The 20,611-nt window shown below is 36.0% G+C and overlaps 1 protein-coding gene, 1 long non-coding RNA gene and 1 pseudogene across 3 annotated transcripts; 2 read left to right on the forward strand and 1 right to left on the reverse strand.

Annotated features, from left to right (window-relative positions):
• Positions 1 to 559: 559 nt before the first annotated feature.
• On the forward strand, positions 560 to 1,183 carry LOC138868991 (uncharacterized). Its single transcript, XM_070146576.1, has 2 exons — positions 560 to 1,028; positions 1,077 to 1,183. Exons 1-2 carry the CDS (start codon positions 560 to 562, stop codon positions 1,181 to 1,183), a joined length of 576 nt encoding a protein of 191 aa, XP_070002677.1.
• An 8,381-nt stretch (positions 1,184 to 9,564) lies between these two features.
• On the forward strand, positions 9,565 to 12,567 carry LOC104236648 (transcription factor bHLH36-like; annotated as a pseudogene).
• Positions 12,568 to 14,486: 1,919 nt separating this feature from the next.
• LOC138891259 (uncharacterized) lies at positions 14,487 to 19,627 on the reverse strand. 2 transcript variants are annotated; one of them, XR_011407626.1, is made up of 2 exons: positions 17,935 to 19,621; positions 14,487 to 15,105 (listed from the first exon to the last, which is right to left on the reverse strand). It is a non-coding gene; the product is annotated as an uncharacterized lncRNA (long non-coding RNA). The 2 variants fall into 2 exon arrangements; XR_011407627.1 differs by having other exon boundaries at positions 14,539 to 15,105; positions 19,187 to 19,627.
• Between the last annotated feature and the right edge of the window lie 984 nt (positions 19,628 to 20,611).

Raw genomic sequence — 20,611 nt, forward strand, 5'->3', positions numbered from 1 at the left:
TCTTGCTTCTTTTCCTATGTCTGTTCCAATTGATCCTCAGCTCCCCGCACCTGTTTCTACTTCCACTGCTCTTCCCGCGGCTATTTTGACTCCCTCGATTGTTCCTACTATTACAACTTCTCATGTTGAAGTTGGTTCCTCTAGTAGGGCAATGAAAAAAAGTTAACCATCGAGGTTCCTTAGGACGGTAATCTTTTGAAGAAATCTGGCCAAGCTGATGTATGGCTGAAACCATTGATTGGCCCAGTTGAGAAGCCAAAATTAGAGAGCCATAGTTCTTTAACGTGGATGAATGATATCGTACACTCGTTTTTAAAGGTATAAGCCTTAGCGTTTTATTTTATACGTGATTTCCTTTTCATTGGTATCACATTTTTTTTTCTTTGTGTAGATCAACCTCATTGGCACGGAGATGATAAAGAAGATCATCCACATAGAGTAGTTAATGAACGATTATCACATCGAGGCAGACAACTAGAAAGAGTAGTTTGATGGCCTTCAACTTGAAAAAGAAATCTTAGAGGAATAAAAGTGTACCTTGGAGCAATAGATGAAAGTAATGGCAGCAGAGTTAGCAGTTGAGAAAGCCTCATCTAATCAGGCGGGCAAAGATAAAAAACTTCTCGAGTCTTCATTTGTTGAACAACTTTCTAAAGCCACTGATGAAATTAGGGGTCTGAAGGAACTACTGAACCAGAAAGAAGTTTATGTCGGGGAGCTTGTTCAAACGCTCACCCAAGCTCAAAAGGATCTCCGAGTGTCTTCTAACAGAGTTCAATTTTTAGAGAGTTCACTTGCCCCCTTACAGGATTCTTATGATGCTGCCTTAACTAAGAAGGAAGAGCTAAGAAGTGAGATTGAGCAGTGGGAAAGAGATTATGAAGTCCTTGAAGATAAGGCCGTTGTTGAAGTTAGCTGGGCTTTCTTGAATACGCGCCATGATACTTTAATGGAGGCAAGACGTGAAGGCTTTGAATTAGCTGCTGAGATTGCAAAGATTAAAGAAACTATTGAGAAAACCCAACAAAGTTAGAGCTTTTCTTCACATGCGGTTGACATTCCCGAGGGTGATGAAGTTACTCCTGGTGAAGCTACTGTTCAATCTCCTTTTGGTCAAGTTGTTTCTCCTACTACCGATGATGCCATTCTTCATCCTACTGGTTCAGATTCTGCCCCACAGTGAAATTTTGAAAAGTTTGAAGCGTTGCTTCATTTTTTTAAATTGGTGGAATGTTTGGAAGTTTACTGCTGGTCCTATTTGGGGGTTTAGTAATGTTTGAAAAGTTTTACCCCTAGTCTGTTTTGGGGTTTTAGCATCAAGTAATCAGGTTGGAACTAAGTTTTATACTTAGTTTTAACCAAGTTTATAATAGCACTAAGTTTTTGTCTAACTCTTAAAATAGCTTTATTTTGAGTTTATGTTCTACTCTCTTAGCGGTTTACCCCATTCCTATATTATAAGTTTGGGCTTTATTTTTCGCCTATTTTAATGTTTGAGTTTTTGTTTTACCCTTTGTTATTTAACTTTGCATTAATAATGTTTCGTGACTCTTTTGAATAAGCACAAATTATAAAAGAGGGTCCTTTTATATACGACACTTAATGAAGAAGACTTCTCAACTTCATATTGGTGTAAACATATGAAAGAAGAAGTAGGAACATACATATTTCTTAGAATAAATTGAAGAAATTTTGTATTCTTGAACTTTCAAATTGTATACTTTACATGTATTTGAATAACATCTACAACTCTTTCATAACTGCTTTCTTTATAACAGATTTTACAAAATTGGAGGGTATATCTTGCAACCCACGACTAAATATTGCCTTTAACCTAGATACTCATAAGATTTTGTAATTTACATCTGCGAGTGTATACTTCATCATAGTTTTTGAATCATGCTTGAATTTTTGGCTCTTGATTCGCTTGCTCTTAACTTTCGATTTGTTGGGTAGATTACCTCAGGCTTGACTTGAATCCTAAGTTTTCTAGTCTTCTTTGCCTTCCATATATATATATATAGTCCCTCAAGTGTTAGAGATTTGAAGTATGAAATCTCAAGCACATGATTATTCATTCCACGTGGTCCATTTCCTGAAAAGGAAAAACATACGGGACTCGGAGGTATAATTTTAGATAATGACTACTTAACCCTTTTTATTTCCATCAGAAAGGTTGTAACCTAGACTGGGGATAATTTTGCATCCCGCGTGTCTTATAGGTCTAAGTTCATCATTTGGTGTGGGCTGGCTTTGTGTCTATCATCTAAAATGGTTAGTGCAATTAAAAAAGAATAAATTTAAACCTTGCATAAACGATACCTGACCGGGAGTTTTTCCTTTCAGAAGTAATCCTTCTTCAAATGAAAAGCATTTTAATTTTATGGGAGTACTTTGTCGTCTATTGTTTCCAATTCATATGCACCATTTCCTGCAATACCTCGAATCTTGTAAGGTCCTTCCCAATTTGGGCTCAACTTTCCTGCATTGGCTGCTTTCGTTGTTTGAAATATTTCTTGAGTATGAAGTCTCCAATCTTGAAGTACCTAAGATGAACTTTCCGGTTGTAATATCGCCCAATAATTTGCTTCTGTGTTGCCATCCTTATCAAGGTTGTTTCTCTCCTTTCTTCAAGCAAATCAAGATTTATTCGCATCTCTTCCTCATTTGACTCTTCGGTTGCTTGGGTGTATATCGTACTTGGTTCACCTATTTCAACTGGAATTAAGGATTCAACACCATACATAAGTGAGAATGGTGCCTCTCCCGTACCTATTTTTGTTGTTGTTCGGTAAGCCCATAAAACTCCTGGTAGCACTTCTAGCCACTTACCGTTTGACTCCTCTAACCTTTTCTTCAAGTTATTAATAATAACCTTGTTTGTTGATTCATATTGTCCATTGTCCATGGGATGATAAGGTGTTGAAGTTATCCTTTTAATTTGCCAACTTTGAAAGAATTCTGTGATTTTTGCACCTATGAACTGCGGGCCGTTATCATACACGATTTCTTTTGGAACCCCAAACCGACATATGATGTTTCACCAAATGAAGTCCTTGACTTCTTTTTTCCCGTACCTATTTAAAGGCACCTTCTTCTACCCACTTGGTAAAATAATCAGTTAGCACTAGTAAAAATCATACCTTTCCTTTGGGTTGTGGTAGTGGACCCATGATATCCATCCCCCACTTCATAAAAAGCTATGGTGCAATAACCGGATGTAATAACTCCACTGGACGATGGATGTTGTTACCATATCATTGGCATTTGTCACATTTGGCCACAAAACTTTCCGCCTCTTCTTCCATTTTTGGCCAATAATATCCTGCTCTAATTAGAGTTTTTACCAAGGATCTTCTTTCCGCGTGATTTCCATAGTGTCCTTCATGTATTTCTCTCATCACATACTCTATTTGAGCAGGTCCAAGACACCTTGCTAAAGGTCCACCAAATATCTTTCGATATAAGTTACCTCGATCCAAATAATAATGCGCAGCTTTTCATCGAAGTGCTTGAGCCTTTTTCTTATCTTCAGGTAGAATCTCGTAAGCAAAAAATTAACGATCTCGTTTCTCCAATCCCAAGTTAAATTATTTAAATTTACCTCATTTTTATCTTGATCGAGTGCCGAATGAAATAAATGTATTACTGAAGCATTTTCTTCATTTGTCACTTCTGCAGCAGATGCAAGATTAGCCAATGCGTCTGCTTTGACATTTTCTTCCTTGGGTATTTGTATGATTTTCCAAGATTGGAATTGCCTTATCAAATCTCGTGGCTTTTCCAAATATTGCTGCATCCTCGCCTCTCTAGCTATATAAGTCCCCTACATTTGATTAACTACAAGATACGAGTCTCTTTTAATTATCACCTGCTTTATTCGAGCTCTCGTGCCAATTCTAGACCTGCAATTACAGCTTCATACTCTGCTTCATTGTTAGTAATGGGATGACACTTTATGGCTTGCCTTATAGTTTCTCCCGAAGATGGGAATAGAATAATGCCTAAACCCGCTCCTTTAACATTTGAAGAGCCATCAGTAAATAGAATCCAAGTACTTAGATTAGACCCGTTAAATACTCGCAGTTCCTTTTCTTCTTCTATTACCATCCCTGGGCTAAAGTCTATCACAAAATCTTCCAAAACCTGTGATTTTATCGCAGTTCTAGGTTGATATGTGATATCATATTCACTTAGTTCTATGGCCCACTTGGCTAATCTACCTGATAATTCTTGCTTATGCAATATATTTCGTAAGGGGTAAGCGGTCACTACAGAGATAGGGTGACATTGAAAATAAGGCTTTAATTTTTTAGATGCCATTATTAGTGCTAAAGCAAGTTTTTCTAAATGAGGATATCGAGTTTCAGCATCCAGTAAGGACTTACTAACATAATAAATTGGAGATTGTTTACCTTTATCTTCTCGAACTAACAATGCACTTACCGCCATTTCTGATACAGCGAGATATATGAGTAGCCTTTCACCGTCCTTTGGTTTAGCCAGCAACGGTGGGTTTGACAAGTATGTTTTTAGATTTTTGAGCATTTGTTGGCATTCTTCAGTCCACTCAAATTGGCTTTGCTTTTTCAACACTGAAAAGAACTTAAAGTTTTTCTCCGAAGATTTAGAAATAAATCTTCCCAATGCTGCTATCCTACCTATCATCCTCTGCACTTCTTTTTTGCTTGTGAGTATATCCTCTGCACATTTTTCGGGATTTACTTCATATTGAATTTGCGAAGAATTTGAAAAGTATCTGACAAATGTTGGATGTGATCCCCTGCCTGTGTTGACTTGACTAGCATGTCATCAATGTGGACTTCCATGGTTCTTCCCATATGTTCTTGAAACATCTTTGTTACTAACCTCTGGTACGTGGCCCCAATATTCTTTGGATCGAAAGGCATAACTTTATAATAGTAAGTCCCCCTGTCTGTAATAAAAGAAGTTTTTTCCTCATCTGAAGGATCCATTTTTATCTGACTATATCCTGAATAGGCATCTAAAAACTCAACAATTTGTTCCCTGCAGTAGCATCAATTAGTTGATCTATGTATGGTAAAGGAAAAGAATCTTTAGGGCAAACTTTATTCAAGTCAATATAGTCTACACAAACTCACCACTTACCATTCTTTTTGGGTACTGCTACAGTATTAGCTATCCAATTAGGATATTTTACCTCACGGATAGACCCGATTTTTAAAAGTTTTTTACCTCATTTTGAATCACCTAGTTTTTGAAGGATCCTTTCTTCCTTTTCTTCTGTTTGATAGGTGGATACGTTGGATCTTCATTCAGCTTATGGGTCATCTCCTCCAGTGGTATACCTGTCATATCTGAATGTGACCAAGCAAAGCAATCTGCATAGCTTTTAAGAATTCAATTAAATTACCTTTTATCTTTGGGCTCAGGTTAGTTCCGATGTAAATTTTTTTGCCCGGCCAATGTATAAATAGCACCACCGCTCTGAGTTCCTCAATTGTTGTTTTGATGTTTTCATTCTCTTCTGGCTCTTGAACAGTATCAGGCCTTGAGTCTACATCCGTTTGTCCGTCTTCAGTTGAGGTTTGAGTTGTTAATTCCTCAACTGAATTCTGTAATTGCTATTTTTCATCTGCAACATCATTTTGTATGCTTGAATCTACCACTGAATTGATACTTCTAGAAGCTTGTTGATCACCACTGCGAAGGGAACTTAATAATCTGATGTAAAGTAGACGGAACAACATCCATCTTGTGAATCCAAGGACTACTGAGGATCATATTGTACACCATGTCCATATCTATTACTTGAAATTTCGTATCTTTGACTACTCCTTATGCGAATGTGGTGAGTATTATCTCCCCTTTTGTAACAACACTTGAATTGTCAAATCCAGATAAGGTACGTGCTTTGGGTACCAATTTGTCATCAACTTGCATCTCATTTACCACTCTTAAGAGAATGATATTTATAGAGCTACCTGGATCAATCAAAACTCATTTCACATTAGTATCATGTACAAGTAAAGATATTACCAGTGCATTATTGTGTGAGATCAGCACGCCATCTGCATCTGCATCATCAAATGGTATACTGTCTTGTTCCAATACTTGGATAACTCGCTTTCCGTGGGTGGCTGTGATTTTTGACACCTTTTTTGCAGTCGTATATGTCACACCATTGACCTCTTCCCCTCCGCTTATGACATTAACCGTTCTTTTTGGTGATGGAGGTTTTGGTGGCTCATGTCTATTCTTCATATATGCTTGCTTGCCCTTCTCACTAAACAAATCGGTTAAGTAACCTTGCTTTAACAAGTGCTCTACCTCACCTTGTAATAATCTGCACTCTGCTATTTTATGACCGTGATCATTATGAAACTCTCACGAGAAATCTGGGTTTCTTCTGTTGGGGTTCGATCTCATTTCTTTTGGCCACTGCACCTTATCTTCCATGCTTCTTAAAACAGCTACTAACTCAGATGTGCTAACATTGAAACTGTAACCGCCAATCTTTGCTTTTGTACTTCTGTCATTTTACCGTGTGTCTCACTTCTTTCCAAACTTGGGTGAGGAACCCGTGTCTCTGTCCCTTAATCTGGAACCGTACCCCGGGTTCTCCTGTTTAGATCGTGAATCCCTTCCTGCTGGTGCCATGTAAGGCTCGTACTTGTTCTTACCGGAACTTTTTTCAGTTTCTGGTCGTCTAGAACTTACCCTTTCATCCCTTATGACTGAGTGATAGTATCTTCCTCTATCCGCAGCTTCGTGCTATACCTATTGTAAATATCATTCCAAGTTGTTGCAGGGAATTCTTGTAAACTTTCTTTGAGTCTCCTCGTGGCTTCTGAGATTTTTTCAGTTAGGTTACTTGCAAATGCCATAGCCGCCCAATTATCATGTACACGTGGTAATATCATCCTTTCACGCTGGAATCTATCCACGTATTTCCTGAGTAGCTATGTATCTCCTTGTTTTATTTTGAAGATGTTTTCCATCCTTTTTTCGACTTTTTGAGCTTCCGAGTGTGCTTTTATAAATGAATACGCAAGCTCAGCAAAAGAATCAATAGAATTTTCAGGTAAAAGAGAATACCATGTTAGTGCTCCCTTTGTGAGTGTTTCACCAAATTTTTTGACCAGCACTGATTCAATCTCCTACTTGGTCAGGTCGTTGCCTTTCACGCCAGTCGTAAATGCAGTTACATGATCTCGTAGGTCGGTTGTCCCATCATACTTAGGGATATCGGGCATCTTAATCATTTTTGGAATCGGCATGGGAGCGGCACTTGGCTTCCAGGGTTGTTGATAATATTTATCAATATCCACTCCTTTAATTACGGGTGGAACACGAGGTATCTGCTCTATGCGTTCGTTCTGCTCCTTGAGCTGCTTCTACAAAATTAGTACTAAATTTTGTAAATCAGAATTAATTGGGATACCTGACCTTCCATCTCGAGATTCGCTGGGAGTTCATCCTCTGCCCGAATTGGCGAGTCCTGAGTGTGAATTCTCTACGGTTGCGGTGTTTTTCGGAGGCGCAATCGGTGGTACAGTTGGTAATCCACTAACGAAAGCTTGAAGAGCATTGTTCACGTACGTTCTGCAATTAGTTGTTTCAATGCATCATCAACAATTTGCTCTTCCCCTTGTTGGTTATTCACATGTAATGTTGATCTGTCATGTGAGTTTTCTCGAGAGTGTCGAGGAAAATTTTGGGGTGAAGGGATTGGAGTGTCATTCTCTTGTTGATTTTGTTGGTTCAACTGGTCTTGCTGGTTTTGTTGGTTTTGTTGGTTGTTGTCATTAGCAGTCGACATGATTTTTTAATAGAAAAATGAATTTGAAAAGTGAAAAAATTATCTGATTTCCGTTAACAGAATCAATTTGTTTAACCAAAAAATAGAAATTTCGGTCAAAGCCTATTTTTAGAAGTACCCGGGCTACTGATTATCAAGAAATTCAATATTCTCGCAATAAGAAAGGAAATTAGAATATAAAATAGCAAAGTAATCAATAAAAAGCAAAAGAAAATAATTGTATTCCAATAATAATCAGAACGTGTTTGTACAAATGAAATCTCTTTCCCTTTTATAGGAATCTATGAGTACAACGTCTTTTCCCTTTTATGACCGAATTATTATGAGCACTAATGATATTAATGAGATGTTATAATTGGTAATCGTAATTGTTCATGAAGATTCTATAACATTTGAGATCATTCACTCTCATTAATTGCCGATTCATGAATCTTTCCTTTTTACTATCTTGATTCATTCCGCCAGTATCTCTTCATGTAACCATTTAAACTTGAACGACTATATCTTCTCCTCTCGTGGGTGATTTGCTCGTATCTATTACGACTCGTGCCTCTTTTAATGCATCTCTCCAGCTGTCACTTTTTCAATGATCCACATGTCTTGTCATATCAGCCATTCAAATAAATCTACTTGTAATATTTATTTTTACCAATACACGAATGAAGTATAATATTGATGGAGTTGGAGTTTGAATACTTCAAGTGAACTAAATTCAGGTAATAATGCAATAAGCATTTAATACTAGTGTAAATGGGTAACAGTGAGGACACTATTAACAACACAAGTTAAATTAATATTTTCACCAAGAAACTACATCTTTTTGGTATGCTAAAAATAAATTTGCACCGGTAAAATAACATCTTCAATAAGAAAATAAAAGAAATATCTTCAATAGATAAATTATACCCCATGAGTAAATGAAGAATTAGATAAATTACAAGATCCCAAAAATTAAAATAATAAATCTCTTATTCTTCTAGGCAATACTTGTAAACTATTCATCATAATTTAATACTTGTAAAGAGATTTAAGTTGTATTTAACAATTATAGAATAGCACAAATTTTATGTTATAATAAAATAATTATAAAAATTAAATTTGATCTCAATCCAAAATTTTTATCAAGACCCAAGTTTTTTGATTTTGAAAGAAAAATAAAATAAAATATTTGAGATTAAGAGAGATGCTTTTTTTTTTATGAAATTTTTAATTTTGGAGGCTCTTTTTTGAGTAATCTTGTTAAAGATTTCATATAAAATAATAGAATATAGGAAAAAATAAACGACAAATAAATAATTAGGTAGTAGCTCCGTCTCAAGTGAGATTACATTTTTTCTCTTTCTAGAGTTTGACTAATTTTTAAAGCTTAATTGGATAAGATAATTTAATTTTTAAAAATTACAATTTAAATATTTAAAAACTGTACAAAAGTCATTATAAATTATAATTCTTTTCATGTTAATATGATAAAGAAATTTAATTTAACTAATTAATCAAAGTATCATATAAATGGAGACGGAAGGTGTAGAATAATACCAAAAGATGGATTAAAATTATTGGGGGGCCAGTTAGGTCAGTCCTTTATCACACCTTGTTTATGAAGATAATATTGCAGGGACTGATGGCACTCCAGAGACCCATTGAAGATATCAAGAAATCCTAACAACCGTATCTTCACCTTTTATTATAGTGTTGAATTGTTTGGAAATTATTTTTTGTGATTTTTCCTTTACAACAAAGTGATGATAATGAGTTGGTAATTCAGATTCTCTCAAATCCTTGCCAAAAAGGCTAACATCTCCCAAGATTTGATTTTGGATAATGCTTCTCTGGAGACAAGTCATCCCCTAAATGTTAAAAATCCAAGAAGGGTATTAGGTAGTAGAAGTAACTCAGATAAAAAAGATTCAATTACTGATCATGAGTTCAAGCTTAAAAAAGTTATGCATAGAGATATGGAACGTTCAGAGAAGGCAAGAAATGACTACCCTTTACTCTTCTCTCCGATCTCTCCTTCCTCTTCAGTGTGTCAAGGTATATTCATACTCAATTAATTTCTTATCCTTCCCTTTCACGTCCAGAATTTTAGGATAAGTGGGTTCAGACTAAATCCAATCTTATTGTAGTAGCGCGCGCGCACATATATATAATGAATTTAGGTTGAACTCATGGAATCCCCTAGATCCACCAACCTTAATCCCCTGGTCAATTATAGTGGTGGATTAATGGTTAAAAAATAACAGTTAACCACTCATATTATCCACTAAAAACTGGCTTGGATAATAAACGTTTTAAAAATGGATCAAATATGAATAAAAACCATATTATTCATTTAAAAAATAGATAACCAATGGATAACTAATAGGTTTAACTTTTACATTTGTAAAACCAAAAGTGATCATATTTAAGAAGTCATGGATAATATGGTTACCCATATTATCCGTCGGTTAACCCATTTTTTATCTATATTAAATATATATGGGTCGGGTCAGATAGGGTCTCCTGGAAACAGCCTCTCTGCTCCTCGGGGTAGGGGTAAGGTCTGTGTACATACTACCCTCCGCAGACCTCACTTGTGGGATTATACTGGGATGTTGTTGTTGATGGGTCGGGTCAGATAATTTATCCATTTTTTCATTACCCGTTTTTTACCCGAACCATATCCGACGTGAGTCGCCCGTTTGCCACTCTTGGGTACAATACAAAATAAGTTCCACCTTATTGTATATCTATCTTAATTTCCTTAAGCTTTTCTTCCCTGAAACTTAATCCGAATATATATGGCAAGTAATTATTTTTTCCTCCAATGGAAAAAAATTAATTATAGGAAAATAATAAAAGGGAAAGGTGTTTATCACATTAGTAGATATTTATTTTTGAAAGGATTGGATATGGTTAATTGAAATTAAACAAGGGTTCTTTTTTTCCGGATGGTTTCTTTTTATTTAGGGCAAAAGATCAGTATCGGATCACATGCATGAGGCAGTGAATTATATCAAACAACTGCAGGCAAATATGAATGAGTTAGAAAGAAAGAGAGAAAAGCTGAAAATGGTTCCCAATTCAAGTCCACATGGCAGGTTGGATATTATTAGTTCCATTATTGTATCCTCAGATTGTGTCACAGTGAGTCCATGCAATGGTGGTGTAGAGATTTTAATCAATGGTAATTATAGAAGGGAAAGTTTACCCCTCTCGAGAATTCTACAAGAGCTTCTGAAAGAAGGGTTTGATGTTTCTGCCAAAGTTAATCAAAACTCACTCCATAGAATTCAATCCGAGGTACAGTAGATATCTACTTTATATATCGAAATCCTCCGATGATGACTTACAGATTAATAGGGTTTTATTCATGAAATGTTCTACGCTTCCAATACTTCATCCGTTTTATTTTATATGAATTTTTTTTTTATTAATTTGCTTTTAAAAAAATGTGCAACTTTCTATATTATGAAACTCTTTAACTTTAAACTTTTCATTACGTACCCATAGTGACATTCCTGTGTGGCCATATAAATATCATAACATATTTGAAACAAAAAGTTCTAACGTTATTTTTAGTATGCATCAAAAGTTCTTTTTCTTTCTTATGCTTTGTGTCTAGACGAAACACCTCCGTTTTAATTTATGTGATACAGTTTCTTTATTAATCCATTTCAAAAGAATGTCACATTTTGAAAATAATTTAACTTTTAGCCTTTTATTTTATTTATTTTATACTTAATAAAAAGCTTTTATAGCCACTTAAATTGAGAGTTACATATAAACTTTTACTCCCTCCGTTTCATATTATATGCGTTTCTCTTTTACACGCCCCTTACAAAATATATTAATTAGGAAATGGATTAGACTATTCTACCCTTATTTATGTCTTAAAATATAATCTCTTCATTGAATATTTATTTTATTTATGTGTTACCTCTATCTTCAAGAAGAATTATTACTAAGGGTAAAAAGGAAAAAAAACAATCAATTTTGTCTTGAACTTCTAAAATGACAAATAATTTGAGACAAATATTTTTAGTAACCATGACTATTAATATGAGACGGAGGGAGTACTCTTTAAGCTTTTAAGACTATGGTAGCATTTGGACATAGATTTAGTTAAAACTTGAAAAAATAATTTTTGAAGTTGTGTTGAAAATTATTTTTTGGAAGTTGAAGTTGTATTTGAATATGCATTTTATTTGAAAAAAAACTTGAAGTTTTGTGAGTGAAAGAAAAAGTTTCATCCAAAAACTGCTCTAAACCAATTTTTGGGAACTTGAATTTTTTTAAAAAAAAATTCAAAAGCTGATCATGTTCTATGAACAAACAGTGTTTTTAATTTTTTTGTTAAAAAAATATACCCAAAATCTATAGCCAAACGAGTGCTAGAAGGTTCAAAAGTTTCTTTTTTTGAACTCTCTATTGAATCAAACTAATTGATACGGAGGGAATACATAGAAAGTGAGAAATAATTTATTTTTTTTGGTTTCCATTTGTTGTTTGAGCATCGAACCGCCTATAATTAATCATCCTACTGCAGGCCTGTGATGAGAAATGCATCAATCTTCATTCGCTGCAACGGAAGGTGATTGATGCGATCAACATTGATGTACAGCTAGATGCGAAATCAGAATTTGAAGTTTATGGGTTCGGAATTTGCAACAGAACCCATAGTTCGTCTTAGTTACTGGCTTCCCAATTAAATATTTATATATATTAAATAAATTTTCTAGTATAAATAAAATGTTTAAGCAAAAGTGACTGAGTTCGGTCGAACCCGCATACTACAAGCTAGCCCCGCCTATGTGTATAGTCATATGAATGTCATGACATGATCAGAAATCAGAACCATTGAATAATGTCAAGTACTGCAGCTTTGCTTAATGTGGTCATCATATATAGGAGTAGTTCTTTCCCTGATCTCTTAAAAATTAGGCGAGTTGTCATTTCCAGGTAATTAATGTTTCTGGAACGATATGTGATTATAGTTTATTTAATAAAAGAGGTGAGGAAACAAGATTTTCTGGTTTGTACATCTAATGCTTGATAGTTAATGAGATTTTCTAGTTGTTTTGAGCCTACCATGTTTGACTTGCAAGAGATCATAAATGATGTAGAACAAAGTAGTAGACTAGTAGGCAATGAGAAAGACAAAATTATTGTGCACGTACTAACGTAGTCTTCAAATGTTGCATGCTTTGATGGAATCGGAGGCGGATCCAGAATTTGAAGGTCGCAAGTGCATTTTTTGATTCAACCAAAAATCTATTTTATATATAGGGTGTTCACTATTAATATACATATATTAAATTTTTGCCGAATTTTATGAGTACCGGTGACCTCTCTAGTTATTGTATAGATCCGCCTCTGGCTGGAATAATAGGACTTAGGAGAGTCAATAACAGTTTCCAATTTCTGGTAAAACGTGGCTAGTTGGTTTTACAACTGCATCGGGTTTGGGTAAGTATTTATTGTATTCATCATTGACGTATTTCACCTCCTCATTTTTCTTTGTGTTATTGAATGAAAAGTACGTGGAAGAGATTTGACTTATTTTCTCGAATGTCCATGGAGTTGAAAAGTTACATGTTTTTCAAATTTGCTGTATGTGCTATTGAAGATGAATGCTTCCACGATCTTTTTTCAAATTAATGAGCTCCCTCGTCACGTAAAAGGAGCATATATCTTGGACAAAATTGGAATGCCCAATTTTAAAATCAGATGGCAGAGAATCCTTATATGGCCATAGGACCTATTTGTTTTGAGAGCTTATATGTAGAAGGGAATTAGTTTCCCCTTTCTGTTGTAGTATATCCTTTATGTATTTTAGAGGTTTCGGTTTTATGTTATGTTCCCCGCTATTGTACACTTTTGTTAATAATATACAAGATAGGGGTCCCGGTCAAACCCCTACCACCAAGGGTGTTTAAAACCTGGGTGGATGGATTAATTTTAGAAAAAAAAAAATTGACAAAGAAACTAGTCGTGTGTTATCTTCTTTCCTAATCAAATTTAAGGTGTGTTTGGTATAATGGAAAATATTTTCCGTGCAAAATGTTTTCCAAGAAATACTTTCTTAGAAAACAAGTAGTAATTTTGTTCATTTTTCGGTGTTTGGAATGCAATTTAAGAAAAATGACTTCTCAAGAGTATTCATAAATAATTTAGATATAATAAACATGAAGCTAAACTTTCAAACTAATAACCTTCCGAACCCACAAATTTCATAAACATTCAAACTGTTAAACTTTCAAAACCGCGGAATTTCGAACCCGTAAACTTTATAATTTCTAAACCCGTAAACGTTCAAACACATAAACCTCTGAACTCATAACTTTAGAACTTGTAAAATTTTGAACCTTTAAATCGATAAATAAAAAAACTAAAACTGAAAAATATATTTAAAAAAAATTCCGAGGGGGAGGGGGGGCAGGTGGGGGTGGGGAAAACAGAAATTTAAAATTACAAAAAAAAGGAAAAAAATTAAGGTAAAAAAAATTATTCTTTTGCGGGGTGAGGGGGTGGGGTGGAGGGGTAGTAGGGTGGGTGGTAACGAAAAAACTGATAGGTTAACTATCGGGGCATCGAGGTCGATTCGGGAGCTCGACTGGGAACTATCGAAGGTGATCAAAGTATGGCTAACAGTTATAGTAAAATCAACGAAGGCTCTTTATTGCCAATGAAAAGCAATAAATGATGAACAATAATGAAGATAATAAATGAAGCAATAATATCAAGAGAATATGTCAGAGAGAATGTTCTTGTATATTTCGTGTGGAGCAACTGAAGCAACAGGGGTTTAAAAAATGACAAGGATCCCCTTTATATAGGAGAGGAATCTCAACATAGTACAAAATACATTAATGACAAAGAAGCGAAGATGGGACAGCTAGATGACACCCTGATTCAGGGTTAGGGTTGTCCACTAGACTCCGTCAGTCTTAGTCGTGTACCTTGGGAACTTCCCATTTCTACCATAGCCATGGTCAACATTGTAAGGTCGGGGCCTCAACCATAGCCTTGTAGCCTCGAGGCTTCAAGATGATCTTCTGAGGTGCCTCGATGACGAGGAATTGGACCCTCTAATTTCACCGTACACACAAGCTATCACCCAAAAAAATGCTAAAACCAGTCACTAATCTGCGGGTATCAACACAAGCAGCCCAATCACTATCGGATTAAGCAGTCAAGGTAAGATCAGAATAGTGGGAAAAGAACAGTCCAACATCGAGCGTGCCTTTGAGGTATCTCAAAATGTGCAAAGCAATAGACATGTGAGGAATTCTGGGACACTTTAAGAACTGACAAAGATGCTGGACAACAAAACAAATGTTAAGGCGACTGTGTGTGAGAAAAAGCAATTTTTCAATCAAACTCCTATAGGTCTCAGGCTTGGAAAGCATATCACCAGAATTAACAGATAATTTCTCATGAAGTTCCAAAGGACAGACCATAGAAGAAACATCAAAATAGGCATACTCAAGACAACAAATCATCGATGAATTTCTTTTGATTCAGCAGTAGACCAGAAGAGTAATAAGAAACCTCAATGCCTAAAAAATAGTTCAAAGTGCCCAGATATTTGATTTTGAGTTGATCATGTAAAAACATCTTCAAATCAAGGATAGCTTTGAGATCATCACCAGTCAATATCATATCATCAACATAAATAACCAGCACAGTCAAGGAACCAGGAGAACCCTTGACAAAAAGAGAGTAGTCATTGATAGAATAAGTAAAACCTCTAGAACATAAAGCTTGAGATAATTTGGCATACCATTGCCTAGAAGCTTTGCAAAGACCATAGAGAGACTTTCTTAATCTATATACCAGAGGAGCAGAAGAAACAAATTGGCCAGAAATTGAAAGACCATGAGGCAACTTCATGTAAACTTCTTCATTTAAATCACTATCACATCTAATTATAACAAAGGCCACTCTTGTTTAACAGCCACTTCTATGAGACACTTGACAGTGGACATCTTCACAATAGGGGAAAATGTCCCAATGAAATCAACACCTTTCACTTGTGTATCACCCCTAATCACAAGCCTAGCCTTTTACTTTTCTGCACCACCATCAACTTTATATTTCACCTTATAAACCCAATACCAACCAATGGCTTTCTTGCCTTTAACTCTACAATATCCCAAGTGTGATTGGCTTCTAGAGCCTTAAATTTCTTCCTCATTGCATCATTCCAAGCAAGAATAAAGGCTGCCTGAGAATAGGTAGTAGGCTCGAATTCAACATACTCAAGAATGGAATGGGAACAATAAGTGGATGTCTTGGGAAGAGTGCAAACATAGTCCTGAAGATAAGTAGGAAGATGATGTTCCATGGGGAATCTTCTCAGATGAGAAGAAAGAATAAAAGATGATGGAATAGAAGGTGAAACAAGTGAATGAGCAGACAAAGTGGCAGCGGAAGAATGAGGAATGCTAGAGGGGGAAGAGGGATCGACAGCAGTAGAAGGAAGAGAGGAGGAAGAAGGTGATGGAGAATCTGCAGTATCAAAGGGAAAAGAAGAGGGAGAAGATAGAGGAGAATCAGAAGAATCAACATATACATCAGAAAGTACAGGAGTAGGATTAGGTACACATGGAGATGAGATGGAAGAAGTAGCAGGAACCACATTAGACTGAGAGAAAGGAAAATAGTATTCATAAAATATGGCATCCCTAGATATGAGACATTTCTTAGTGGTTAAGTTGTAAATTCTGTAACCCTTTTTAGCAAATGGATATCCAAGAAAGATGCATGTCACAACCCCGGGCTTTAATTTATCCCTGTGAGGTATAGAAACTGTGGCATAACACAACAACCAAAAGACCTCAAATGAGAGTAGGTGATCACCTTACCATACAACATTTCAAAGGGGGATTTGTCATTAAGAAGTTTGGAGGGTAATCTATTAATGATATATGTGGCTATCAACAAACAATCACCCCAAAATTGCATGGGTAAATTAGACTGAAACAACAATGCTCTAGATGCTTCAAGAAGGATCCTATGTTCTCTTTCAACCATCCTATATTGTTGCGGGGTGTAGGAGCAACTAGTCTGATGAATTATTTCATTTTCTGATTAGAATGTAGAGGCAGAAAGACTTGAACCCAGCTTTAAAACATTGTCACTCCTAATGGGTTGAACTTAGTATGGAAATGAGTCTTGACCATTGCAAGGAATGCTTTTATCAAGGGAAATGCATTGCTTTTAGACCCCATTAAATGTGTCCAAGTGGCTCTTGTATAATCATCTACAATAATTAGGAAGTATCTAGCCCCAAAATCTAAATGTGTCCAAGTGGCTCTTATATGAGTTGGAAAGGTTTGGTAGTAGTAATGGAGCTATCTGGAAAAGGTAGCCTAGTTTGCCTTGACATAGGACAAACATTAAAAATAAAAGGCTGTTTAGAGGATAAAGAATGGGATAAGCCAGAATTAAGTTTCATCCTAACAAAAGGAACATGTGCAAATCTTTGATGCCGAAGCACACCAATTTTATTCATTTCAGTACTATTACAAGTAAGGATAACAATGCACACATTTGGTAAACTAGGACAACTAAACTTACAAGTGGATTCAGAAACATGAGGAATAGAAATGGAACTAGAAACAAGAGAATTACAGACAAATTCAGAAGTAGGAACAGCACAGGAAGAAAAAGCATTATTCATGGAATGCAAATCAGTAAAAAGTTGAGATTGAGATGGTCTTTTCCAGACAAACTTGTAAAGACTACTGTCCGGTTTACCAACATCCAGAGGCTTCTTAAGAGAAGGGCCATGTGGCATAAGTAAACAAGATTCATAAGCAAACATGACAAAATACTTAAACCGTTGAATGATCATGTGCACAAAAATAAGATTGTGCTGGAAAAAAGAATATAAAGAACATTGTGCGGAATGAGAGATGGATGCAAAGTAAAAGAAATAGTGTTGGTCACCTTTACTCTGTATCCATTAGGTAAGGACACAAGATAAGGAACATGTAAAGGAGTAAGATTAGAAAGAAAATCCTTATTAGATGTCATGTGGTCAGCATCTCCAGAATCAATTATCCAGGTTAAGTCAACTGTTTGAGAAAGCATGCATGAATTAAAAATAGCAATCTTCAACAGGACACCAGTTAATAATGTACCAGCAAAATTGGCAGATGCCATGAGGTTAGACTGAGGGGAAGAATCTGACACATGAGACTATTGTAACAGAGTCAGCAATTGATTGCACTGTTCCATGGACATCCCAGGAAACATGAAACTCTGTTAAGAAGAACTGGAAGTACCAGAGTGAGAAGAACCATCAGCAATATGCCCAGTACCAGGGAACTCATGTTTAGTAGTAGCATTTGCTGCAATTCTTCTTCCCTTGGTGAACTTGAAATTGAAAGGGAAATCATGAAACTTGTAACACTTATCAATTACGTGCCCAAACTTCTTACAGTACTTGCAAAACATGAGGACTTTGGCCTGATCAACATTTGCCCTTTGATCAAAATTTATCCTTTGATTATATTGTTGTTTTGGAGGAGGAGGAGGAAACTTGGCATAATTATTGGCAGTCGCATTGAATGAGGCTAAATCTGAATTGACTTGAGGAGTAGAGCTAATGTGCCTCTGACTCTTATCTTTGAGCAGTATGTTGTAAGCAATGTCAAGAGAAGGAAGTGGTTATCTCATAAGGAGATTGCTCCTAACACTAATATAGATTTCATTAAGTCCCATTAAGAATTGATATAGCTTGTCCTCCTTCAATTCCCTTTGCAAGGGATAATTACAAGGATTTACAGAATACTTACACATGAAGGCCAACTCATCCCACAATCTCTTCAATTTGTTAAAGTGGGATGCAATATCTAGAAACCTTGACAAGTGGAAGCCAACTCCTCCTTAATCTCCAAAATTTTGGTCTCATTGATAGTACCATATCTGATTTCGAGCTGCTTCCAAATACACCCAGCAGTTTCAGAATATTGAACGCTCTTAGAAATTTCAGGAGATTAGGAACTAGTCAACCAGGATATAACCATGTTATTATATTTATTCCAAAATTTTAATTCTGCTGCATTATCAGAAGGTTTGGGACAAGTTCCATCTATAAATGCTATTTTATTCTTTGCTGATAGAGCAACTATGTTTTTTTTCCAACCCCCAAATCAGGTAACAGAAAATAGAATAGGCACTAAAGAATGCCAGGAATATCAGATGAATGTATGAATGGAGGACTCAAAGGGCCCGGGGAGCATGTAGAAGTCGAGATGGTACTATCGCTCAAAGTCATATTGAAAACAACGGAATCAGGCCAAATTAATATGAAAAGATGCATGAAAAGCCCTAGGGTGACAAAAAAAAACAAATACAGTATACAATGAGTGATAGCAAGGTCATATTTACCACTATTCTTCGCTACCAGAAGAAGAACGACCTTCAAAATTAATAGAAACCGCAAAAACGAGAGCTTGATTTTGTTCAAAAGAATTGCAAGCAACCTCGACAGAAAAGACAACGGCGGACGTGCTCCGACAACCTTGCCCGAGCCTCCCTCCCTTCATTCAATGCTTGACAGCTTCAAAATATCGACTCCTCCCACCAGAAATCAACAAATTCGACAAAGAACAGATGACATGAAGATGAGAGAAGATCCACAAAACTGCGTGAGGTTACCATTGGACGAAAGCAGAGTGCGAGATCTACACGAATCCTCTCTCTGATACCATAATAAGCTTCAAAATCTGTGAACCGCCATGAATACTTAGCTAGGGTTTGGGGAGAATGTACACGAGAGTGAGAGAGAAGCTTCTCGATTAATTTCTGATTTTCCAAAATGAAAAAAGTATTTACAGCAGTACATAAAATGATATATATACATTGGGCCTAAACTACTGATCCGTCAACTAAAAATCAATCTATTATCTGTACAAAATAAACTTATACGGATTTGGGCTCATTTGTGATGTGGCCCAGATGCCATATTCTCCCCAAGGCCAGTTTGATTACAATAACACTGTTGGAAAAAGAAAAGGAACGTTCTTATTATCTCTTTACCCTTAAAATGGTACAGCTAAATTTGTTATGTGATTTATATACAAGAAAACTGAAAGAAACAAGATTAAAAATAAGACATAGATATTGAAATTCAAGAAGATGACAAGTCTGGCTCTAGGCGCAATGTTTCCGAGGACATAAATGAAAGCAATGTAAAAGAGAAAATAAAGTTGTTTAATTGAAAGCGAAAGTGAAATATAGCATATGTTTTTTCAAGATTTTTGTAACTTATAATGGCTGTTGAGCCTGCTATTTATAGACAAGAGGGGTTGCTCTGATGGTAAGCAACCTCCACTTCCAACCGAGAGGTTGTGAGTTCGAGTCTCCCCAAGAGCAAGGTGAGAAGTTCTTGGAGGGAAGGATGTCGGGGGTCTATTTGGAAACAACCTCTCTACCCTAGGGTAGGGGTAAGGTCTGCGTACACACTACCCTCCCCAGACCCCACTAAGTGAGATTATACTGGGTTGTTGTTGTTGTTGTTGTTGTTGTTGTTGTTGTTGAGCCTGCTATTTATAACTATGCCTAGGGAAATAAGATCCTAGGATCAAGCCCACTTAAATGATAATAAAGAGGGCATTGATGAATACGTAACGACATGTCATGAATACAAATATTCCCTGCAACAGCCACTCATTTAATACGAGAGAATATTCCCTTATGGAATGCTATCTGATGGCAAATACTCGATCTGCTCCAATTGGCTATGCTTCCTTCGGGATTTCCCTGACGTCAATCGCAGTTATCGTATCTGGTACTGATTGTTAACTGACTTTC

Source organism: Nicotiana sylvestris, chromosome 5 (genome assembly GCF_000393655.2).
Source record: "Nicotiana sylvestris chromosome 5, ASM39365v2, whole genome shotgun sequence".
In the NCBI taxonomy this organism is placed as follows: Eukaryota; Viridiplantae; Streptophyta; class Magnoliopsida; order Solanales; family Solanaceae; genus Nicotiana; species Nicotiana sylvestris.

Bases quoted from the DNA above. Each gene is read 5' to 3' on its own strand.
- LOC138868991 (XM_070146576.1), top strand. From the start codon at position 560: ATGGCAGCAGAGTTAGCAGTTGAGAAAGCCTCATCTAATCAGGCGGGC. The intron at 1,029-1,076 runs GTTAGAGCTTTT...AGGGTGATGAAG, and splicing joins TATTGAGAAAACCCAACAAA to TTACTCCTGGTGAAGCTACT.